Source organism: Hyla sarda, chromosome 4 (genome assembly GCF_029499605.1).
Source record: "Hyla sarda isolate aHylSar1 chromosome 4, aHylSar1.hap1, whole genome shotgun sequence".
NCBI lineage: Eukaryota > Metazoa > Chordata > Amphibia > Anura > Hylidae > Hyla > Hyla sarda.
Window position 1 is genome coordinate 64,393,701 of NC_079192.1, and position 23,228 is coordinate 64,416,928.

The following is a 23,228-nucleotide window of genomic DNA, read 5'->3' on the forward strand; positions in this document are numbered from 1 at the left end:
TGGAAAGAGGCTCAAAAATCCCTCATACAGGCCTCATCCCGGATGAAGAAACATGCCGACAAAAAAAGAAGAACTCCTCCTGTCTTTGCTCCTGGAGACAAAGTGTGGCTCTCCGCCAAGTATATGCGCTTCTGTGTCCCCAGTTATAAACTGGGACCACGTTATCTTGGACCCTTTAAAATCAAGTGCCAAATCAATCCTGTCTCCTACAAACTCCTTCTTCCCCCTTCTCTCCGTATTCCCAATGCTTTTCATGTCTCTCTCCTTAAACCGCTTATCCATAACCGCTTCTCTCCCAAGGTTGTTGCTCCTACTCCTGTCTCCGGGTCCTCAGATGTCTTCTCGGTTAAAGAAATTCTCGCATCCAAGACGGTCAGAGGTAAAAAAAAAAATTCTTGTAGATTGGGAGAATTGCGGCCCTGAGGAGAGGTCATGGGAACCCGAGGATAACATTCTCGACAAGGACCTTATTCTCAAATTTTCAGGTTCAAAAAAGAGGGGGAGACCCGGGGGGGGGGGGGGGGGGGTACTGTTACACCGAGCGCTCCGGGTCCCCGCTCCTCCCCGGAGCGCTCGCAGCGTTCTCCTGTTCGCAGCGCCCCGGTCAGACCCGCTGACCGGGAGCGCTGCGATGATGTCCCTAGCCGGGATGCGATTCGCGATGCGGGACGCGCCCGTCTGTACTGTCCTGGCGCGCGCGGCCCCGCTCCCTAGGGCGCGCGCGCGCCGGCTCTCTGCGATTTAAAGGGCCAGTGTGCCACTGATTGGCGCATGGTTTTTATTAGTGTGTTCACCTGTGCACTTCCCTATATTACCTCACTTCCCCTTCACTTCCTTGCCGGATCTTGTTGCCATTGTGCCAGTGAAAGCGTTCCTTGTGTATCCCAAGCCAGTGTTCCAGACCTCTTGCCGTTGCCCCTGACTACGATCCTTGCTGCCTGCTCTGACCTTCTGCTACGTCCGACCTTGCTCTTGCCTAATCCCTTGTACCGCGCTTATCTCAGCAGTCAGAGAGGTTGAGCCGTTGCCGGTGGATACGACCTGGTTGCTACCGCCGCTGCAAGACCATCCCGCTTTGCGGCGGGCTCTGGTGAAAACCAGTAGCAACTTAGAACCGGTCCGCCGGCACGGTCCACGCCAATCCCTCTCTGACACAGAGGATCCACCTCCAGCCTGCCGAATCCTGACAGCCAGGAGTCAGATCCCCACTGATCAGACATCCATAGCCTATTCTTAGGATAGGATATCAAATGGTACTGGCTGGGTAACAGTGTTCCTCAAGCGTAGTCCTCAAGACCCCCCAACAAGTCATGTTTTCAGGACTTCCTTAGTCTTTCACAGGTGATATAACTGTGGTGATGCCTGATTCACTGACCATAATGATATCACCTGTGAAAGACTAAGGAAATCCAGAAAACATGACTTGTTGGGGGTCTTGAGGACCGCGCATGAGAAACAATGCTCCATAACTATTCCCATTTGAGCCACCAAAGTATCAATCCCTTTTTGCTTCCCCCATGAAGTAATAATGTCCTTGCACAGTTACACAGTGCGGAATGAGGCAGTGGGCCTATCCTGGCTCCTCCTATGCAGTCTCCTGAGCATGTACAGGTGAAACTCAAAAAATTTGAATATCGTGCAAAAGTCCATTGTATTTCAGTAATGCAACTTAAAAGGAAAGGAAGCATGAAGTGCTCCAGAATCTCCTGGTAGACGGATTTGTTGACTCTGGACTTAATGAAGCACAGTGGACCAACACCAGCAGATGATTTGGGGAGCCATATCATATTAACCACTTAAGGACCTAGAGCGTATGGATACGCCTTGAAGTCCTGGTACTTAAGGACCCAGGGCATATCCATACGCCCGTGGGAATTTCAGCAGGCATCCCGCGCAAATGCCCAGGGGGGGGGGGGGTCATCAGACCCCCCCATGTCGGCGATCGTGGCAGATCGTTGGTGAATTCACACTAACGATCTGCCGCGATTCGGGTCATACCGGTCACGTGTGACCCGCTGACCCGAAGATACACCCCCTATCACCCACTGTATCTATGGGGAGGTGGCGATTTCGTCACCCCCCCAGGAGCGCTGCTATTGGCTGGACGATGGTCCAGCCAATAGCAGCCAGCGGGGGGTTAACTGCATCTTCTTGCAGCTCTGCCCGTTAGCTGAGTTCAGACAGCGGGCAAAGCTGCTCGAAGGTGCCAGGGACCCCCCCCTGTGAGGATTGGAGCCCCCTCAGGACCGACGATCCCCCCATAGAGCAGGGACAGAAAACCCCCCAGGGAAAGGTAGGAAAAATAAGTGTAAAACAGTAAAATAAAAGTAAAAAAAAAAATTTCCCCCCCCTGACCCCCTAATAGTTTCCCAAGGGTCTGCCGGAGATTTTTCAGCTTGACCCGGGCCCGATTAGGGGTTCAGGGCGCTGCATTTGGCCCCCCCCCCATTTTTGGGGGGCCGCAGCTTATTATTTTTGTTCATATAAAGGTGTGTGATTTCTTATCACACACCGTTATATATAGTATACACCAAGCACACACACTACATACATCCCCGCCCCCCCCCCACACCCTTTTATCCTTTTATGTCCCACTGTACCCCTTGTTAGTTATTACCCCATATAATGCCCCTTGAGGGGGGGGGGGGGCCCACCGTTCTGGCTCCATAGGCAGAAGCTCAAGGCCCCTGACTGCCCTCCTGTTCCTCCGTGACCTGTGTGCACCCGGAGATCCGTTTTACGCCCAGATATGAGGTATGTCCTTTTTTTCAAAGAAATGTATTTACAAATTTATTTATTTTTTGCTTTTCTGGCAGTAAATGCGACATGCTGCCCCCATTTCAGCAAAATTAGCAAATGTGACTCCTTTTCTGAGCATTGTAGCGCTCCTGCAGTGCATTTGACGTCCACTTATGAGGTACCGCCATACTCAGAAGAGATGGGGTTACAAATTTTGGGGGTATTTTCTGCTATTAACCCTTGCAAAAATGTGAAATTTGGGGGGAAACACACATATTTTTTTTTTTTACATATGCAAAAGTCGTGAAACCCCTGTGGGGTATTAAGGCTCACTTTATTCCCTGTTACGTTCCTCAAGGGGTCTAGTTTCCAAAATGGTATGCCATGTTTTTTTTTTTTTGCTGTCCTGGCACCATAGGTGCTTCCTAAATGTGACATGCTCCCCGAGCAAAATTTGCTCTCAAAAAGCCAAATATGACTCCTTCTCTTCTGAGCATTGTAGTTTGCCCGTAGTGCACTTCAGGTCAACTCATGGAGTACCTCCATACACAGAAGAGATGGGGTTACACATTTTGGGGGGTATTTTCTGCTATTAACCCTTGCAAAAATGTGAAATTTGGGGGGAAATACATTTTAGTGAAAAAAAAATATATATTTTTTTACATATGCAAAAGTCGTAAAACCCCTGTGGGGTATTAAGGCTCACTTTATTCCTTTTTACGTTCCTCAAGGGGTCTAGTTTCCAAAATGGTATGCCATGTGGTTTTTTTTTTTGCTGTTCTGGCACCATAGGGGCTTCCTAAATGAGACATGCTCCCCGAGCAAAATTTGCTCTCAAAAAGCCAAATATGACTCCTTCTCTTCTGAGCATTGTAGTTCACCCATAGTGCCCTTCAGGTCAACTCATGGGGTACCTACATACTCAGAAAAGATGGGGTTACAAATTTTGGGGGGCATTTTCTCCTATTTTCTCCATTTAAAATTTGGGGGAAAACTAGCGTTTTAGTGAAAAAAAATAAAAAAAAATTTACACATCCAACTTTAACATAAAGTTGTCAAACACCTGTGGGTGTTAAGGCTCACTGGACCCCCTGTTACGTTCCTTGAGGGGTGTTGTTTCCAAAATAGTATGCCATGTGTTTTTTTTTTGCTATCCTGGCACCATAGGGGCTTCCTAAATGTGACATGCCCCCCAAAAACCATTTCAGAAAAACTCACTCTCCAAAACCCCACTGTCACTCTTTCCCTTATGAGCCCTCTACTGCGCCCGCCGAACACTTGACATACACATATGAGGTATTTTCTTACTCGAGAGAAATTGGGTTACACATTTTAAGAAAATTCCTCTCTTTTTACCCCTTGGAAAAATGCAAAAACTTGGTTTAGAAGAACATGGGAGTGTAAAAAATTAAGATTTTGAATTTTCTCCTTCAACTTGCTGCTATTCCTGTGAAACACCAAAAGGGTTAACAAACCTTTTGAATGTCATTTTGAATACTTTGAGGGGTGCAGTTTTTATAATGGTGTCATTTATGGGGTATTTCTAATAAGAAGGCCCCTCAAATCCACTTCAAAACCTAACTGGTCCCTGAAAAAATCCGATTTTGAAAATTTTGTGAAAAATTTGAAAATTGCTGCTGAACTTTGAAGCCCTCTGATGTCTTTCAAAAGTAAAAACATGTCAACTTTATGATGCAAACATAAAGTAGACATATTGTATATGTGAATCAATATATAATTTGGAATATTCATTTTCCTTATAAGCAGAGAGCTTCAAAGTAAAAAAAAATGCATAAAGTAGAATATGTTACGAAAAAACAATCTCGGAATCAGAATGAAAGGTAAAAGCATCCCAGAGTTATTAATGCTTGAAGTGACAGTGGTCAGATGTGCAAAAAATGGCCGGGTCCTTAAGGTATATTTGGGCTGGGTCCTTAAGGGGTTAATTGGGGGTTTGGGGTTTTCATGAGCTGTAAGCCATAATCATCACAATTATGACAAATCAAGACTTGAACTATCTTGCTTTGCATGTAATGAGTCTCTTTCATATATTAGTTTCACCTTTTAAGTTGCATTACTGAAATAAATAAACTTTGCACGATATTCAAATGTTTTGAGTTTCACCTGTATTCTGATAGGAGACAGTGGAGTCTGGATACATATGATCCATTAAGTCGCGCTGTGCCAGGTAGCAGAACACTAAAGTTTCTCCTCTTGCATAGAAGGTGTAGGCTGGAGGTTTAGGGCAATATGCAGTTAATCTGGGCACAGACCCTGGTTCTAAATCCTTAGTGATGCCACTGGGGTTAGTACTTTTATCATGACCTTTGCCTCCAGAAAACCTAGCAGTTCTATAAAAGCCAATGGGCCCTGCCTTATTGGCAGGTCAAGCAGAATCACGTCACTCAGGTAATGAGCCATCATCTCCGGCAAACACTTCATCACCAGGATCACATAGCAACCTCCACTCTGCCAGACATATTTATTCTTCCGTCCCCCTCGCCATCCGGAGTGATGCGCTGACGTTAGGGTGGGGGGATGTTATGTAGATACTTATCGATATAAGTAAAAAGGTGCTGATTGGGCAACATGCCAGTTTTGGTTACATAATCCTTCACGTTGAGGTGGAAAAAATTACAGTATTATCTAACTTTGCATAATTCACACTTAAATAACTCAAATCCTTAATAGATTAGAAAGTTTGTGAACCCCCTGCAACTTGGTAGATTGGACATATTTCCAGATCTAAAGCTGCATGCACTGTTCTATATTAATGGTCAAGGTGAGAAACATGTTTCTCAGCAACAACTGGATTTGATCCATTCAGAAAAACAGAAAATATTTCCTAAAGAATTATACAGCTCAGAATAAATAAACTAACAGTGGTGCAACTACTGAACAGTATTTACCCAGGAAGCCGCTCTCCAACAACAACTCATCTTTTTTTTTTTTACCCAAGATTGACATGGTTTTACTTGCTACTTGAATGGTGTTATGCAGTTATTGGAAACTGATGGCCTAAGATAGACTAGTACTATCAGGTCAATGTGAGTCCAACTCTTAGTACCCTCACTGATTCTCTGTATACTCTCCATATTCTTACATCCTATAAAGTTGGCCGCTTTTAAAACCTTGTTCCTGAATAGTTTAACACCAATGACCAGTGTTACGCCGAGCGCTCCGGGTCCCCGCTCCTCCCCGGAGCGCTCGCTACACTCTCGCTATTGCAGCGCTCCGGTCAGATCCACTGACCCGGTGCGCTGCGATCCTGCCTCCAGCCGGGATGCGATTCGCGATGCGGGTGGCGCCCGCTCGCGATGCGCACCCCGGCTCCCGTACCTGACTCGCTCTCCGTCGGTCCTGTCCCGGCGCGCGCGGCCCCGCTCCCTAGGGCGCGCGCGCGCCGGGTCTCTGCGATTTAAAGGGCCACTGCGCCGCTGATTGGCGCAGTGGTTCTAATTAGTGTGTTCACCTGTGCACTCCCTATGTATACCTCACTTCCCCTGCACTCCCTCGCCAGATCTTGTTGCCATTGTGCCAGTGAAAGCGTTTCCTTGTGTGTTCCTAGCCTGTGTTCCAGACCTCCTGCCGTTGCCCCTGACTACGATCCTTGCTGCCTGCCCCGACCTTCTGCTACGTCCGACCTTGCTTCTGTCTACTCCCTTGTACCGCGCCTATCTTCAGCAGTCAGAGAGGTTGAGCCGTTGCTAGTGGATACGACCTGGTCACTACCGCCGCAGCAAGACCATCCCGCTTTGCGGCGGGCTCTGGTGAACACCAGTAGTGACTTAGAACCGGTCCACTAGCACGGTCCACGCCAATCCCTCTCTGGCACAGAGGATCCACCTTCTGCCAGCCGGCATCGTGACAACCAGGCCTTATTCCAGATCACTGGATTTGCGCATCTATTATGGATTCACACTGATCCACAGGAAACCTGCTTACTTGATTTTATGTTGTCTTTGGGGTCACAGGTCTAATGTCCATACAGGGAAACTCCAATCGTGAAATGGCTGGTGCCTCTTTTTTTTTTCTTCTAATTCTTCATGAGAAGTTTAATGCAATACATAATATAAAAAATGCATAAGAAAACAAACAAAACAATATGGGAACAGCATGTAATAGGAATGACCAATCAGAAATGTAATTGTACATCAAAACTGTATTACTGAAAGCAGAACAGTAAAGGCGCTAACCTCCAGTTGAGACTCCCCTCTGGGTTTTTATCTTTAAACTAAAAAAAGAGAGAGCACATGGAAACAGAAGACACAACAGTAATACATAGACAAATATACAAGGGGACATAAACAAGGGGAGGAACTCAAGGAACCCACCCAAAAGACATGGGCTGCATAGTTTAATATGCCTGAGCCTATTTTTGGTTCCAGTCCGGCCCTGCTTGCCACATTAAATGAGTGGAGAGGAGGAGGAGCAGGGCACACAGGAGCCCCGTCCAGGAACCACTGCCCTTCCTCCTCTAGTGTGTTGTCTGCCCTGCACTTGAGAAGTCAACAGACATGACTCTTCGTCCAAACCACTATCCTGGCCAGCCCACCGCAGCCAGTATGGCTGCTTTTCCCTTAAAGGGAACCAATCAGCACATTTTAGCACATATAATGCTTGGCAATACGTTATATATGATTAAATCATTATCCTCACCTTCCCCAGGGATGGTAAAGATGTTAAGTTGTAAAGTCCCCCCGGGCTGCCCGGCAAGTAGTCCCTTGGGGCGGCGACTTTCACTTACCAGCTCTGTTGGCTGCGGCCGTGGCCCCGCTCCAACGGCTTGAATGACGGCTCGCGTCACTACTCTGCTCCGTCTGCTTAGGGAACAGAGCGGTGACGCGAGCGGTCATTCAAGCTGTTGGGGCGGGGCCACGGCCGCAGCCAATGGAGCTGGTATTACAACCTAATATCTTTACCATCTCTGGGGGCACAAATGTCCCCCGGTGATGGTGAGGATAATGATTTTAGCATATATAACACATTGCCAAGCATTATATCTGCTAAAATATGCTGATAGGTTCCCTTTAAGGACACGGCATGCTGTAAATATACGGCGCTGCAGCATGTCACTTTGCGCTCAGTGCCGTGCATTTAAGGCTCGGCTATAAAGGGAGCTCAGGAGCTTTAAGGTTAGTAGGGGGCCCAGGGCAATTTTTTGCATCAGGGACCTGTGGTTTCTAGCTACGCCCCTGACTGAGAGCGCAGTTTATCAGCATATTCATTGTTGTTCTGGAAGTGCATCCAAGGAGACCACAAGCAGTAAACTGTATCATGAGATGCAGACAGAGATGAGGTCAAGTCTCTCCTTTGCATAAAGTTGTTCACCTTGGACACCCACAGAGATAAGGGCAAATCAAAGTCTGTCTCCAGAGGAGAGGAATACAGGCCCTAGCAGCCATGACCAGGAACTGGAAATGTTTGTATACTTTTGTGGAGATCTCCCAGTGATGCAGCAGGAACAGAGCAGGTGTCAATGCCATTGTCTGTAACCTGGTGAATAACAGTAGAAACTCCATCCCCAAAGGAGGAGAGGGTTGGGCAAGAACAGAAATTGTAGAGAAACAAGCCCTCTGAAGAACTATTCTGCCAACACATAGGATCCACTTGTGGCCAGATAGCATGGAGTCAGGTAGGCAAGATTTTGTATCCTGCTTCCTGGAAGTGCGAACTGATGGAAAAATGATGGACCAGATGGAAGACATGTGACCACTGCTCAGGGATTAGCGAGAACTGCAAATCCACTCCAAGACGGTGAACTAACCCGTTATTGAGTAGATATGGTTCAATGAATATAAATTTACTGGCCACTCAAATGCATTTTTATTTAACATTAAGAGATTGGTGGTTGGATGGAACAGATGTGTATAGGTTGGAGAGCACTGTGATGGTTGAATGGTACAGATATGTATAGGTTGAAAAGCACTGGGATGGAGGGCAAAGATGTGTATAGGTTGGAAAGTAGTGGGAAGGAGGGCACATATGTGGATAGGTTGGAAAGTAGTGGGATGGAGGGCACATATGTGTATAAGTTGTGTATGAGTTGGAAAGCACTGTGATTAAGGCCACAGATGTGTATAGGTTGGAGAGCACTGTGATGGTTGGGGGCACAGATGTGTATAGGTTGGAGAGCGCTGGGATAGAGGGCACATATGTGTATAGGTTGGAGAGCACTGTGATGGAGGGCACGTATGTGTATAGGTTGGAAAGTGCTGGGATAGAGGGCACAGATGTGTATAGGTTGGAAAGCACTGGGATAGGGGGCACATATGTGTATAGGTTGGAAAGCACTGGGATAGGGGGCACATATGTGTATAGATTGGAAAGCACTGGGATAGAGGGCACATATGTGTATAGGTTGGAAAGCGCTGGGATAGGGGGCACCTATGTGTATAGGTTGGAAAGCGCTGGGATAGGGGGCACATATGTGTATAGATTGGAAAGCACTGGGATGGAGGGCACAGATGTGTATAGGTTGGAAAGCACTGGGATAGGGGGCACATATGTGTATAGGTTGGAAAGCACTGGGATAGAGGGCACAGATGTGTATAGGTTGGAAAGCGCTGGGATAGAGGGCACATATGTGTATAGGTTGGAAAGCGCTGGGATAAAGGGAACAGATGTGTTTAGGTTATACAGTACTGGGATAGAGGGCACATACAGTACAGACCAAAAGTTTGGACACACCTCATTCAGAGTTTTCTTTATTTTCATGACTATGAAAATTGTAGATTATCATTGAAGGCATTAGAACTATGAATTAACACGTGGAATTATATACATAACAAAAAAGTGTGAAACAACTGAAAATATGTCATAGTCTAGGTTCTTCAAAGTGGCCACCTTTTGCTTTGATTACTGCTTTGCACACTCTTGGCATTCTCTTGTTGAGATTCAAGAGGTAGTCACCTGAAATGGTTTTCACTTCACAGGTGTGCTGGTGTGGAGGAGGTGTGATAATGTGGGGGTGCTTTGCTGGTGACACTGTTGGGGATTTATTAAAAATTGAAGGCATACTGAACCAGAATGTCTACCACAGCATCTTGCAGCGGCATGCTATTCCATCCGGTTTGCGTTTAGTTGGACCATTATTTATTTTTCAACAGGACAATGACCCCAAACACACCTCCAGGCTGTGTAAGGGCTATTTGACCAAGAAGGAGAGTGATGGGGTGCTGCGCCAGATGACCTGGCCTCCACAGTCACCGGACCTGAACCCAATCGAGATGGTTTGGGGGGAGCTGGACCGCAGAGTGAAGGCAAAAAGGGCCAACAAGTGCTAAGCATCTCTGGGAACTCCTTCAAGACTGTTGGAAGACCATTTCAGGTGACTACCTCTTGAAGCTCATCAAGATAATGCCAAGAGTGTGCAAAGCAGTAATCAAAGCAAAAGGTGGCTAGAACCTAGAATATGACATATTTTCACACTATTTTGTTATGTATATACTTCCACGTGTTAATTCATAGTTTTGATGCCTTCAGTGTGAATCTACAATTTTCATAGTCATGAAAATAAAGAAAACTCTGAATGAGAAGGTGTGTCCAAACTTTTGGTTTGTACTGTATGTGTATGGGCTAAAAAGCACTGGGATACAGGGCACACCTGTGTATAGGTTGGAAAGAACTGGGATGCAGGGCACAGATGTGTATAGGTTAGACAGCACTGGGATAGAGGGCACAGACGTGTATAGGTTGGAAAGCGCTGGGATAGGGGGCACAGATGTGTATGGGTTGGAAAGCACTGGGATAGAGGGCACAGATGTGTATAGGTTGGAAAGCACTAGGATGAAGGGCACATATGTGTATAGGTTGGAAAGCACTGGGATACAGGGCACACATATGTATAGGTTTGAAAGCACTGGGATGGAGGGCACACATGTGTATAGGTTTGAAAGAACTGGGATGGAGGGCACACATGTGTATAGGTTGGAATGCGCTGGGATAGAGGGCACAGATGTGTATAGGTTGGGCAGCGCTGGGATGGAAGGCACAGATGTGTATAGGTTGGAAAGCACTGGGATAGAGGGCACATATGTGTATAGGTTGGACGGTGCTGGGATGGAGGGCACAGATGTGTATAGGTTGGAAAGCACTGGGATAGAGGGCACATATGTGTATAGGTTGGAAAGCACTGGGATGGAGGGCACAGACGTGTATAGGTTAGACAGCACTGGGATAGAGGGCACAGATGTGTATAGGTTGGAAAGCACTGGGATAGAGGGCACAGATATGTATAGGTTGGAAAGCACTGGGATAGATGGCACATATGTGTATAGGTTGGAAAGCACTGGGATGGAGGGCACAGATGTGTATAGGTTAGACAGCACTGGGATAGAGGGCACAGACGTGTATAGGTTGGAAAGCACTGGGATAGGGGGCACAGATGTGTATGGGTTGGAAAGCACTGGGATAGAGTGCACAGATGTGTATAGGTTGGAAAGCACTAGGATGAAGGGCACATATGTGTATAGGTTGGGAAACACTGGGATAGAGGGCACAGATATGTATAGGTTGGAAAGCACTGGGATACAGGGCACACATATGTATAGGTTTGAAAGCACTGGGATGGAGGGCACACATGTGTACAGGTTTGAAAGAACTGGGATGGAGGGCACACATGTGTATAGGTTGGAATGCGCTGGGATAGAGGGCACAGATGTGTATAGGTTGGGCAGCGCTGGGATGGAAGGCACAGATGTGTATAGGTTGGAAAGCGCTGGGATAGAGGGCACATATGTGTATAGGTTGGACGGTGCTGGGATGGAGGGCACAGATGTGTATAGGTTGTAAAGCACTGGGATAGAGGGCACATATGTGTATAGGTTGGAAAGCACTGGGATGGAGGGCACAGATGTGTATAGGTTAGACAGCACTGGGATAGAGGGCACATATGTGTATAGGTTGGAAAGCACTGGGATAGGGGGCACAGATGTGTATGGGTTGGAAAGCATCGGGATAGAGGGCACAGATGTGTATAGGTTGGAAAGCACTAGGATGAAGGGCACAGATGTGTATAGGTTGGAAAGCACTGGGATACAGGGCACACATATGTATAGGTTTGAAAGCACTGGGATGGGGGGCACATATGTGTATAGGTTGGAAAGAGCTGGGATGGAGGGCACAGATGTGTATAGGTTTGACAGCACTGGGATATAGGGCACTGATGTGTATAGGATGGAAAGCACTTATTATTCATTCAGTATGGCTCTTTTCTATGGTTTTAGGTAAATTTGATCCTATTTCATGTTTGGGGGGGCAGTGATGATGGAGAGCACAGCCATGTATAGGTAGTAGGCACAGTTATAGTAATGGATGTCTGAAGAGCAGGTGTTCAGTGTAGGAAGAAGACGTCAGGTGTAGTCAGGCACAGACCGGGCACTACCTCTTCTGCCCCCAGATCTTTACTACCACAGACTCGCACCGATACATAATACTCCCGGGTCCACACCCTTTTTGTCCATAGGAACCTTCCGCTCGTGGCGTCTTTTTCCGGGCGGAAACAATATTACCGCGGACGCATTTCCGGTTTGTGACGTGTAACGGGAAGGGCCGCTTCCGAGGCTGGGAACGAAACCAATAGCAAAGACCGACTAGAAAGGAGGGCAGGAGCGTCGGAGGGAGCGGGGGAGGAGAGCCGAGCCCAGGTGAGGAGATAACATGGCTCTGTACATAGGATGCCGCGGCCGGCTGTGAGTGTAACCCGCTATTGTGCCCCCTACAGGAGAAGGAACCATGAAGCTGTACAGTCTGAGCATACTGTATAAGGGGGACTACAAGGTCCATCTGCTGAAAAGTGCCTACGATGTGTCGTCCTTCAGCTTCTTCCAGAGGTCCAGGTGAGGACATGTCTGTGAGGGGATTCCTGCTCCTCCCTGGGCTCAGCCGGGGAGGAAAACTTTGATGCTAACGTCAGCCAATCACAGCGCAGCTTATGTTTCTAAATTGAAAACTGTGCTGTGATTGGTCGCTATGGGCAACAGACAGATACCTGTGTATCCCCTATTGAGCCCTATGTTGTTCTGTGTCCTTATAACTGTTATGGCCCCAATAGGGCTCACACAGGGGCAGTCACCAGCTCCTCCAGTATCCTGAATGGATATTTGTCTAGTTATGCAGCAATGTGGGCTATGGCGTATATATTTGTGGGCCAAAATATATCAACAATCTCAAGGTTACAAGTCCATCTCCAGAGATCTAGATTTGCCTTTGTCCACAGTGTGCAACATTATCAAGAAGTTTACAACCCATGGCCCTGTAGCTAATCTCCTTGGGCGTGGATGGAAGAGAAAAATTGATGAAAGGTGCCAACGCAGGATAGTCCGGATGGTGGATAAGCAGCCCCAAACAAGTTCCAAAGATATTCAAGCTGTCCTGCAGGCTCAGGGAGCATCAGTGTCAGCGCAAACTATCCGTCGACATTTAAATAAAATGAAACACTATGGCAGGAGACCCAGGAGGACCCCACTGCTGACAGACATAAAAAAGCAAGACTACATTTTACCAAAATGAACTTGAGTAAGCCAAAATCCTTCTGGGAAAACATCTTGTGGACAGATGAGACCAAGATAGAGCTTTTTGGTAAAGCACATCATTGTACTGTTCATACCGAAAACTGAATGAGGCCTACAATGAAAAGAACACAGTACCTACATTGAAATATGGTGGAGGATGTTACATTCTTATACTGGTCAAATTTCATTTGACACGGTCACCATTGGAATAAATTACTCGCATTAAGTAAACAAATTACATTTATTATTAGGCTCATAGACAAATATGGTAAACAGAACAAACTAGTAAATCTTATGTAAATAACAGTTCTTGCTTAAGTATTACAATAATGACATTAGGAAGTGCAGGCATGTTCTCAGAACCATCTCACCAACTGAGGGTTGTGTGGGCTGGATCCATCATGGAAAGTTCATCTAAGATGGCTTCCTCCTTCATCAGACTGGATTGGCTCCGCCTCCTTCCTCTTGGCTTGGCTTACTTCATCCTTGGTTCTTCATGACTGAGGCTTCAATGAGTGAGGTCTCCTCGGTAACTTGAGGCAGTCTTCTTATATACCATACTTATGGGTGTGTTCTTTTCATATGTGGGCGTGGTTATACTAAGTCTTATATCCATAAATATACTTGTCTCTATATATCTCCTCCTAATGGGTTGGTTTGAGTATATCTTTAACTTAAGGGTGCACACATTATGTCATGCTTAACTTGCATACTGATTGGACATTACTACCCTTCACATATATGGTAGGCCTATGACTAGAATAGTATACTATGCATAGCTCTAGCTAAGCAATATCTATAGTATTCAGCTATAGCTTAACTTTCCTAAAGGTCATGGCATCAATCTTGTATCACCTTGCATGAGTTATATTGTATATTAAACATATAATTTTACAGAGGATCAATGATATTTGGGGTTGTTTTGCTGCCTCTGGCACTGGGTGTCTTGAATGTGTACAAGATATCATGAAATCTGAGGATTACCAACAGATTTTGGGTCGCACTGTACAGCCCAGTGTCAGAAAGCTGGGTTTGCGTCCAAGATCTTGAATCTTCCAGCAGGACAATGACCCCAAACATATGCCCCAGAAATGGATGGCAATAAAGCGCTGGAGAGTTCTGAAGTGGCAGCAATGAGTCCAGATCGAAATCCCATCGAACACTGTGAACATCGAAATCCCATTGTGGAGCGATCTTAAAATTGTTGCTGGGAAAAGGCTCCTTCCAATAAGAGAGACCTGGAGCAGTTTGCAAAGAAAGAGTTGTCCAACATTCCGGCTGAGAGGTGTAAGAAGCTTATTAATGGTTATAGGAAGCCGCTAATTTCAGTTATTTTTTCCAAAGGGTGTGCACCCAAATATTAAGTTAAGGGTGGCAATAATTTTGTCCAGCCCATTTTTGGAGTTTGGTGTGACATTATGTCCAATAAGCTTCCCTTCATCCCTTTTTTGGTTTAGTTCCAATACACACAAAGGGAATAAATATGTGTATAGCAAAACATGTGTTACTGCAATCCTTTTCTGTGAGAAATACTTAATTTTCATGAAAAATTTCAGGGGTGCCAACATTTACGGCCGTGACTGTATTTTGCGTATATGTGATTATTATTATTTTTTTAAATCACTTTTTGTTAATTTGTTCTGGGATGTTACCAAACATCACATCCCAGAACAAATTAACAAAAAGTCCACTCACCATAAGAGATCATTATCATTTTATTTGAATAGTTTGAACACTTACTCACGTTGCAACTAGCAATGCTTAATATGTCTCTTCCCATTTTACAAAAAAGGTAATTTACATTTTTATTGTGGGAGGGGCATATTACATTTTTTTTACTATTTATTTTACATTATTTAAGTGCCCATAGGAGACTTTTTATTACAATCTTTGGATTGCTATTACTGTTAAATGCTATGCATAGGCACAGCACTGTCAGTACAATTGGCGATCTACTTGTGCAGCCTGACTTTGTGGCTAGACTATACAAGAAGATCCACGAAGAGGCAGGTGAGGAGACCTCTGGCCCCCATCTTCACTTATCGGACCCCCATGATCGTTCCGGAGGTGGCCTGATGGGTGTATCCCATGGTTGTGACTGGCTGAGCGGCAATTTCTTGCGCCAACCCCAGCACGATGGAGTGAGGTTCAGCAGAGACCGGGTGTTGAAGTCCTCATTTTGTCAGACAGCCTTGGCACATTAAAATAAATAAAAAAAACAACAAAAAACATAGTATAGGGGATGGATAGCCGATCACGAGGTCCAACCACTGGGACCGCTACAGATCCTAAGAATGAAGGACAATGGTTCTCCGAGGTAATGGAGCAGCATCATGCATACAGTACCTGATTTCAGCCCCATTCATTCCCTGTGGGGCTTCTAAACATTGCTGAGTGCTGACCGTGAAGGGAGCAGTAGCTGAGCATACATGTTGCTGCTTCATTCTCTGGGGGAACAATTGACCTCCATTATTGGGATTGGTAGGGATCCCAGTGCATCCTCCTGATCAATTACCTATCCTGTCAATAAACTTGAGATAACCTGTTTATCGATGTCATCATATTCGGACAATCTTTTCTTCTAAATGACGTCCTCGGCAATCATCTGGAAACTGCCTCCAGCTGCAGGAGAAGTGTGGTATTACTTGGTGCTTAGTTATGAGTTGCTGAGATATGTTCACAAAACATAATGGGGGAGATTTATCTAAACCTGTGCAAAGGAAAAGTTGCCCATAGCAACCAATCAGAACGCTTCTTTCATTTTGCAGAGGCCTTGTTAAAAGTGAAAGAAGCGATCTGATTGGTTGCTATGGGCAACTGGGCAACTTTCCTCTGGACAGGTTTTGATAAATCTCCTCCAATATACCAAGAAGGATTTGTTACAATACATTATTATGGGGGGGGGAAACTGTACAATTGAAAGGAAGCTCTAGTAGCCCGTTGGGCGCCTCTAGCCTGGATACAAGATAAGATACAGCTGGGAATGGAGACTCAGGGTGCGTTTACACTGAGGAATTCAAGAGGAATAATTTTGGTCAGGAAATTGTTGCCTTCTCCATCAAGCGGAATTCAAGCAGAATTTCCATGCAGGAATGAAGGAGGGGGCTATTTAATCTACTTTTCTGAATTCTGCTCAAATTCCGCTTGAAAACGATGTTGGGCAGAATTTATTTTTTACTATTGGATTCTGCTTGCGGATTCTGCTTGAAGAATGAACATGCTCTTTCTTCAAGCGGAAATTAATTCAGTGTCGGAATTCCGCTAGCAGAATTTCCGCAGTGTGAACAAGACAGCAGAAAAAAAAAATTTAAGTCAATGGGCAGAGGAGATGTGAATTAATTTGGAGAGGAGATTTCAAAAGGAATTACTCGAGTAAATTCCTCTTGAATTACTCAGTGTGAACGCACCCTCACAGGTTCCATATGGCATCCTGCAGCACATAGATAGATAGATAGAACATAGATGTTGTATCTGGGCCTGTAGATCCTGCACACTCGTAAATTGCCAAACCTGGTGTCCCTGCTGGTCCCATAAATGCTCCATTGGTGATAAATTTGGAGACTGGGCAGGCCAAGTAGAGGTTGCAATCTAAACATTTCTGGGAAACCCTTGCTGTGTGCGGGAGAGCATCATCCCTGCCATGAGAGGTAACACATGGCTGCAGGATGTGCTGCATAGATCACTGAGCATTGCATCCCAAACAGTACCAAAGATAAGTGTCAAGTCTGTAGCAGTCCAGGTTTCTAGGTCTTGACACCACTGGAAATGAAGGCGACAGTGGGAGGTTGCCAATGACAGGACACACAATGGCTGTTGTGACACCAAATTTCCTCCTAAGCAACTAGACGTGGTCCGGGCAGAGACATGCGTCTGCAGTGTCCCCATATATCTTCTGTACGTACATATTATTAGCAGGAAAGAGTTAAAATGCTGGAGCAATAAAAAAAAAAAAAATCCCTCAACTTACAATGGCCTCAACATACAATAGTTTCAACATACAATGGTCTTTTCTGGACCATTGTAACTTGAAACCAAACTTGACATACAATGCTATGGACAGTCCAGATCTGTGAAACGTGTCAATGGCCGGAAGAACTGACCAATCAGAATGGGCATTTACTGGTAAAACCCCTGTATTACTGAAGTGTATGCACAGACTGGCTGTCTGGTAGCGCCCCCTACAGTACAGGGAGGTATTACATGTCCTGTACACTTTACCTGTACCAGGGTTAAATGCTCCTTTGGACACCAGGTGAGGGCGGCTCCATGTTACTTTTTTAGGACATTGTGTACTGTACAGGACCCTGAAGAAGCTCCTGTCCTCTACATAGACAGTGATTACAGCTTTCAGCAGATCTTTCTTACTTTTATATGTAAGGATTTGCTTTATCTATATTAGTTATCTACTTATTTTTCCTTAATCCTTCCTCTTTCCTATTTTGGGGCTTCAGAACCAATTACCAGGTTTCTGTAGAGTTATGGTCTCAACATACAATGCTTTCAACATACAATGGTCGTCCTGGAACCAATTAATATTGTAAGTTGAGGGACCACTGTAATAGGTTTAGAAGGTGAAGGTATCCTTTTGCTCTCCAGTGTTGCAAAACTTCCACTGCCGTCATGTGGCTGTGAAGGGAGCTTTGCAGTAGCTGGGGAGCCACAGGTTGGGAAGCAGTGCTTTAATGTATATAGTGATCTTTACCAGGTCTCAGAACAACGTTGCACCTGACAGCAATCAGAACAAGAAAATATTGTCGTCATAATTTCTGCCAGTAGTGCAGCCTCAGGCCTTCCTCCTGCATCCTCAGGTAGTCTTATGGGCAAAGATGCATATGTTCTTATGATTTAGTCACACTGTCAATGCACACTTGAGGGCTGTCTCATGGCTGGTCTCCTTGTGTGCTTTGCTGTGACACTTGTGTATGCTGCAGTTTCTTGCTTTATTCCATAAAGAGAAGTGTAATGTACTAGTACTGTGCCAGAGGACATGGTACACTTTGATTAATATTCCTCCACCTCTTATTTCTTCTCAATGTTTGCAGTGTACAAGAGTTTATGACATTCACCAGCCAGCTGATTGTGGAGCGATCAGACAAGGGGAGCCGCTCATCTGTGAAGGAGCAAGGTAGGCGTGTAGTACTCGTCAGGGCCGGCAAATCTACATTTAGGAGTAATGACAGTGCTGGGCGGTATACCGGTTCATACCCAATACCAAAATTTTTGTGTTGCACGATATGAACTTTAACCCATACCGCAATACCGGTTTGGCCCCTCCCCCTCGGGAATGAATGAATTATCAGCCGCAGCGCGCTGTCCCCAAATCGGGGAATTAATCATATGTGACCCGCAAGCGCTGTTTTGCCACCCCCAATGAATTATCAGCCCAGCGCTACTACTCACATATATCACCAGCAAGCGCTGCCCTCCTGTTTGTTGCGGCCGCCAGCGCTGACACTCTCTACCAGTGGTCTTCAACCTCCAGATGTTGCAAAACTACAACTCCCAGCATGCCCGGGAGTTGTAGTTTTGCAACATCTGCGGGACGGCAGATGTAATACTTTGGCATCATTTTGGCTGTAAGAGCATCATGGGAGATGTAGTTTAAAACATCTGCCGTGCCTAAGGTTGCCTCAGTCTGGCCTAGACAGTCTTCATATACACCAATTTTTTTCAGCCTGAACCACTGTTATAAATTTGGTGCATATAAAGACTGTCCCTTTAAATTTGCACTAAGAATTACAAAGTTTTAGTAAATCTGAGTCATTGTGTCTTACAGAGTACCTCTGTCACGGGTATGTGCGAAATGACTCCTTGGCGGGGGTAGTGATTGCTGATGCTGAGTACCCGCAGAGAGTCTGCTTTACTCTTCTTGATAAGGTAAGAGAGAGTTGGGTTGGATTTAGGTTTTTGGCTTTTAAAACATCACTCCAATGTTGGTCTGGCCGCAGGATACGTGTTTAAATCTTCAAGCAACTTTATAGCCTGAGCCTTGCCCCAGACTACAGCAATAAGGATACTGATTTGCCGAAAGTCCCATCGACTTGCATGGGACCTCCTGGAAAATCTGTATCCTGATCACTTTAGCAGCGGGCAAGTCTCAGGCTGTGAAGTTGCTGGGAGATTTGAACATGTAACCTGCTGCCAGACCAACATCGGAGTTACTCTTTAACCCCTTAAGGACTCAGCGTTTTTCCGTTTTTGCATTTTCGTTTTTTCCTCCTTACCTTTAAAAAATCATAACACTTTCAATTTTGCACCTAAAAATCCATATGCTGGCTTATTTTTTGCGCCACCAATTCTACTTTGTAATGACGTCAGTCATTTTACCCAAAAATCTACGGCGAAACGGAAAAAAAAATCATTGTGAGACAAAATTGAAAAAAAAATTTTGTAACTTTTGGGGGATTCCGTTTCTATGCAGTACATTTTTCGGTAAAAATGACACCTTCTCTTCATTCTGTAGGTCCATACGATTAAAATGATACCCTACTTATATAGGTTGGATTTTGTCTTACTTCTGGAAAAAATCATAACTACATGCAGGAAAATGTATACGTTATAACACTGCACACACTGATCTATTACATTGATCACTGGTTTCTCATAGGAAACCAGTGATCGATGATTTTGCCGCTTGACTGCTCATGCCTGGATCTCAGGCACTGAGCAGTCATTCGGCGATCGGACAGCGAGGAGGCAGGTAGGGGCCCTCCTGCTGTCCTGTAAGCTGTTCAGGATGCCACGATTTCACCGCGGCTATCCCGAACCGCTCCCTGAGCTAACCGGCATGCTTTCACTTTAGACGCGGCGTTCAACTTTAAACGCCGCATCTAAAGGGTTAATAGCGCGCGGCAGCGCGATCAATGCCGTGCACTATTAGCCACCGGTCCCGGCTGTTGTTAGAGGCCGGGCCCGACCCGCTATGACGCGAGGTCACGCCGTGGCCCCGCGTTATAGATCGGGAGCGGACACATGATGTATCGGTACGTCATGAGTCCTTAAGGGGTTAAAGAAGACATTTGAGCTCTTGATCTCATAACAAATACTTGTATTCTTAAAGATATTTTGTTTGTGGAGCAATAAAAAAATAAAAAAAATAAAAACTCCTTGTACATGGAAATGTATGATTAACTTGACAACTAGCTGTAACCATTTCCCTTGTCAATAGAATGTGTCCTCATCCCTATTAACAAGAGGAATAGCAACACCCAGTTTTCAGGTTACATCATACTTTTCCAGGAGAAATAGCAGAGGTTCTAAGAAAAGATGCTCTTTTAACTCCTAGGACACACCAAACCAATGCACCTATAATTAGAAGCAGAAGGGTCCATTCACACGACAGAATTTTGCCTCAAATTAAAGCCCATAGACTTCTATGGGATTCCACACGCCCACTCACACTTTTGAATTTCCGCTTGCAGCATTCAACAAGTGAATGGGAGTGCGGAATCCCATAGAAGTCTGGGCTTTAATTTGAGGTGGAATTCAGCAAGCGGAAATTCTGGCGTGTGAATAGACCCTTAGGGTGAGCGCACACTAGGATTCAATATAGGAGATAAAATCCACAACAAAATCTGTGCAGATTTGCTTCAGATTTTTTATCCATCTAGTGTGAATTTACCCTTCAAAGAGAAGAAAAATATGTTTCCTTGGTGCCCCTCCACAGTGCCCAGATCACTTCACTGACAGGACTTTGGAATATACACAGAGCTCAGGTTATCCTGCTCCAGTAATGATAAAAACATCCCTTTAATAAAGCATACAGTATGAACAAGCTACATGTAACCAAATCCTGGCACTACTGCCAATCTATTGTAACATTCTGCTTCTTTTTCTTCTTAGGCAGCATATTGTTTTTTCTTTTATGGTTTTCTTCTTCTGCATTCCTCTAGGTTCTTGAAGAGTTCGCCACCCAGGTGGATAGAATAGACTGGCCATCTGGCTCTCCGGCCACCATTCAGTACAATGCATTGGACTCTTACCTTGCCAAGTACCAAGTAAGTAAATAAGTACATTAATAGCCATTGTACTGTTTTTATGATCTCCCTGCATTGGCCACTGCTTTTGTTGTAACATTGAAATGATGGAAACAGCAGGACATGAGTGTTCTCATCTTATACCAAGTGACAGTGACCAGTGATAAATCTGTCTCCTTAAAGCACAGAAAACCCTTGTGTCCCCATCAGTAAGGGTCCTACCAGTTTAAGCGGGTTGGAGAACAGTAAATGATGGCCTTAGTCACACCCAGTGATTATACCCCCTGAGCATTTCCTTGTAGTGTAGGCTAAAACTCATGTAGATAGGTAATATGTTTTAATCTTTGAATAACCCATTAGTGTGTATTCACACACACATACCGGGTGTGCTGCAGATTTAAAGTTGCGGATCTGAAGTTGTAAAACCTGCACTTGCACATTTTACAAGGCATTCACGTTCCTGACATGCCAATTAAAAGAACATAAGAATTACCTTGCAAATTCCGCATTTGCGGATCCACAACTTCAAATCCACAGCAGAACCAGTGTTTTTGAATCAAGCATTAGGGTTGGGTCACACGTAACGGATCTGCAGCGTATTTTACATTGCGGATCTGCTGGTGACCCGACCCATATTGTGCCTCCAACTGTTGCCTCCCCCTCGCCCTGCCCCTGGCCTGCTCGCAGCGACAATTCACTGCTCCAAGCAACCACACTGGGTACCTGCGAGCCGCTGAGTGGACTCAGACATAGCGGTGTAGCTGGAGGCACAATATGGGTCGAGTCACCGGTGGATCCACAGTGTAAAATACGCTGCGGATCTGTTACGTGTGACCCTACCCTTAAAATGGTTATTTGGAGAATTATTTTTCCTGCCTAATGTGTTCACGCTGGAGAAAAAAAACACAGCCTGGGAAAAATCTGAGACAACAGTCATTTTGTATGTGGTTAAAAATAAATATTGGGGTGAAAATCAAAGAAGAATTGTGAGAAAACCATCACACACAGGTACAGACACTATATTATGTATATATACTAACTTTACAGCCCCTGTAGCATAGTCAAATAAAAAAAATAACCTGGAATACCCCTTTAACACGGCGAAGAATCCGTCCAGCCAATTGGTGACCTTTGTGACCTGCCTCAACCAAATACAGTGGTCCCTCAACATACGATGGTAATTCATTCCTAATTAACCATCGTTAGTTCAAACCATTGTATGTTGAGTGATCTGTGCAATGAAAAGAATTAGTAAGTTATACTCTCCTGTCCCCACCGCTCCGGACCGTCACTGCTGCCCTGTATGTCGCCCTCCATCGCTGTCGCCGTGTCACCGCCGCTCTGGACCGTCTCTACTGCCTGGGATCGTCGCTCTCCATCGCCGTCATCACATCGCTGTGCACGCCGCTCCTATTGGATGACGGGACGGCGTGCGCGGCAACGTGATCACGACAAAGGAGAGCTATGGCGATGCAGGGGATCCTAAAGAGAACGATCCGGAGTGCCGGGGGCAGGTGAGTCATCATCACCGGGGCACACGGGGCACCTTAAACGGCTATCCGGCAGGGGTAGCTGCCGGATACCTGTTTATGCGATGGCCTCGACATACAAAAGCATCGTATGTTGAAATTATCGTAGGTCAGGGGGGTCACTGTATAGGACTTCCTTGTCTCAAGACCAGGAAGTGCTGCATAGCAGAATCTGGCACTGTCAATGGCATTGGGTTATTGGAGCAGCGGAGTACACTTTTTGGTTTTTACAGTAGCCTAAGCACATTACACTGGAAAAAGAATTCCATGGTCAACCTTTTTTAAATCCGTCTTCACCTAGCCAGGTTCTGCTACATTGATATCTCTGCATTAGGAGGTTATTCTTCAGCCTTACTTATCTGTTATTGAGTCTGTAGATTGTAGAAAGTATACAATCTCCAATAGGTAAATCCAGGCTTCTATATGTGGGGTCATAGCTGTACTGTGGCTGAAGGGTATGATCAGTCATA

General features: G+C 45.4%; 2 protein-coding genes across 5 annotated transcripts in view; one reads left to right on the top strand and one right to left on the bottom strand.

Annotated features, from left to right (window-relative positions):
- GCK (glucokinase) overlaps positions 1 to 23,228 on the bottom strand; it is an 81,755-nt gene that overhangs the window by 58,018 nt on the left and 509 nt on the right. For 2 of the 4 annotated variants that reach the window (XM_056571222.1, XM_056571218.1), the window contains exon 1: positions 6,685 to 6,781. The gene's annotated coding sequence lies outside the window, so the exon portion shown is untranslated. Of the gene's footprint in view, positions 1 to 6,684; positions 6,800 to 15,795; positions 15,876 to 23,034 lie in introns of those variants that run through there. The other 2 variants (XM_056571217.1, XM_056571216.1) reach the window with 2 other exon arrangements.
- The window catches only part of YKT6 (YKT6 v-SNARE homolog), an 18,702-nt gene continuing 7,702 nt past the window's right edge, over positions 12,229 to 23,228 (top strand). Inside the window, exons 1-5 of the mRNA XM_056571227.1 lie at positions 12,229 to 12,386; positions 12,464 to 12,578; positions 18,296 to 18,378; positions 19,030 to 19,130; positions 21,146 to 21,250. Coding sequence (XP_056427202.1) covers positions 12,475 to 12,578; positions 18,296 to 18,378; positions 19,030 to 19,130; positions 21,146 to 21,250 — 393 coding nt within the window. The 5' untranslated portion in view covers positions 12,229 to 12,386; positions 12,464 to 12,474. The remainder of the gene's footprint in view (positions 12,387 to 12,463; positions 12,579 to 18,295; positions 18,379 to 19,029; positions 19,131 to 21,145; positions 21,251 to 23,228) is intronic.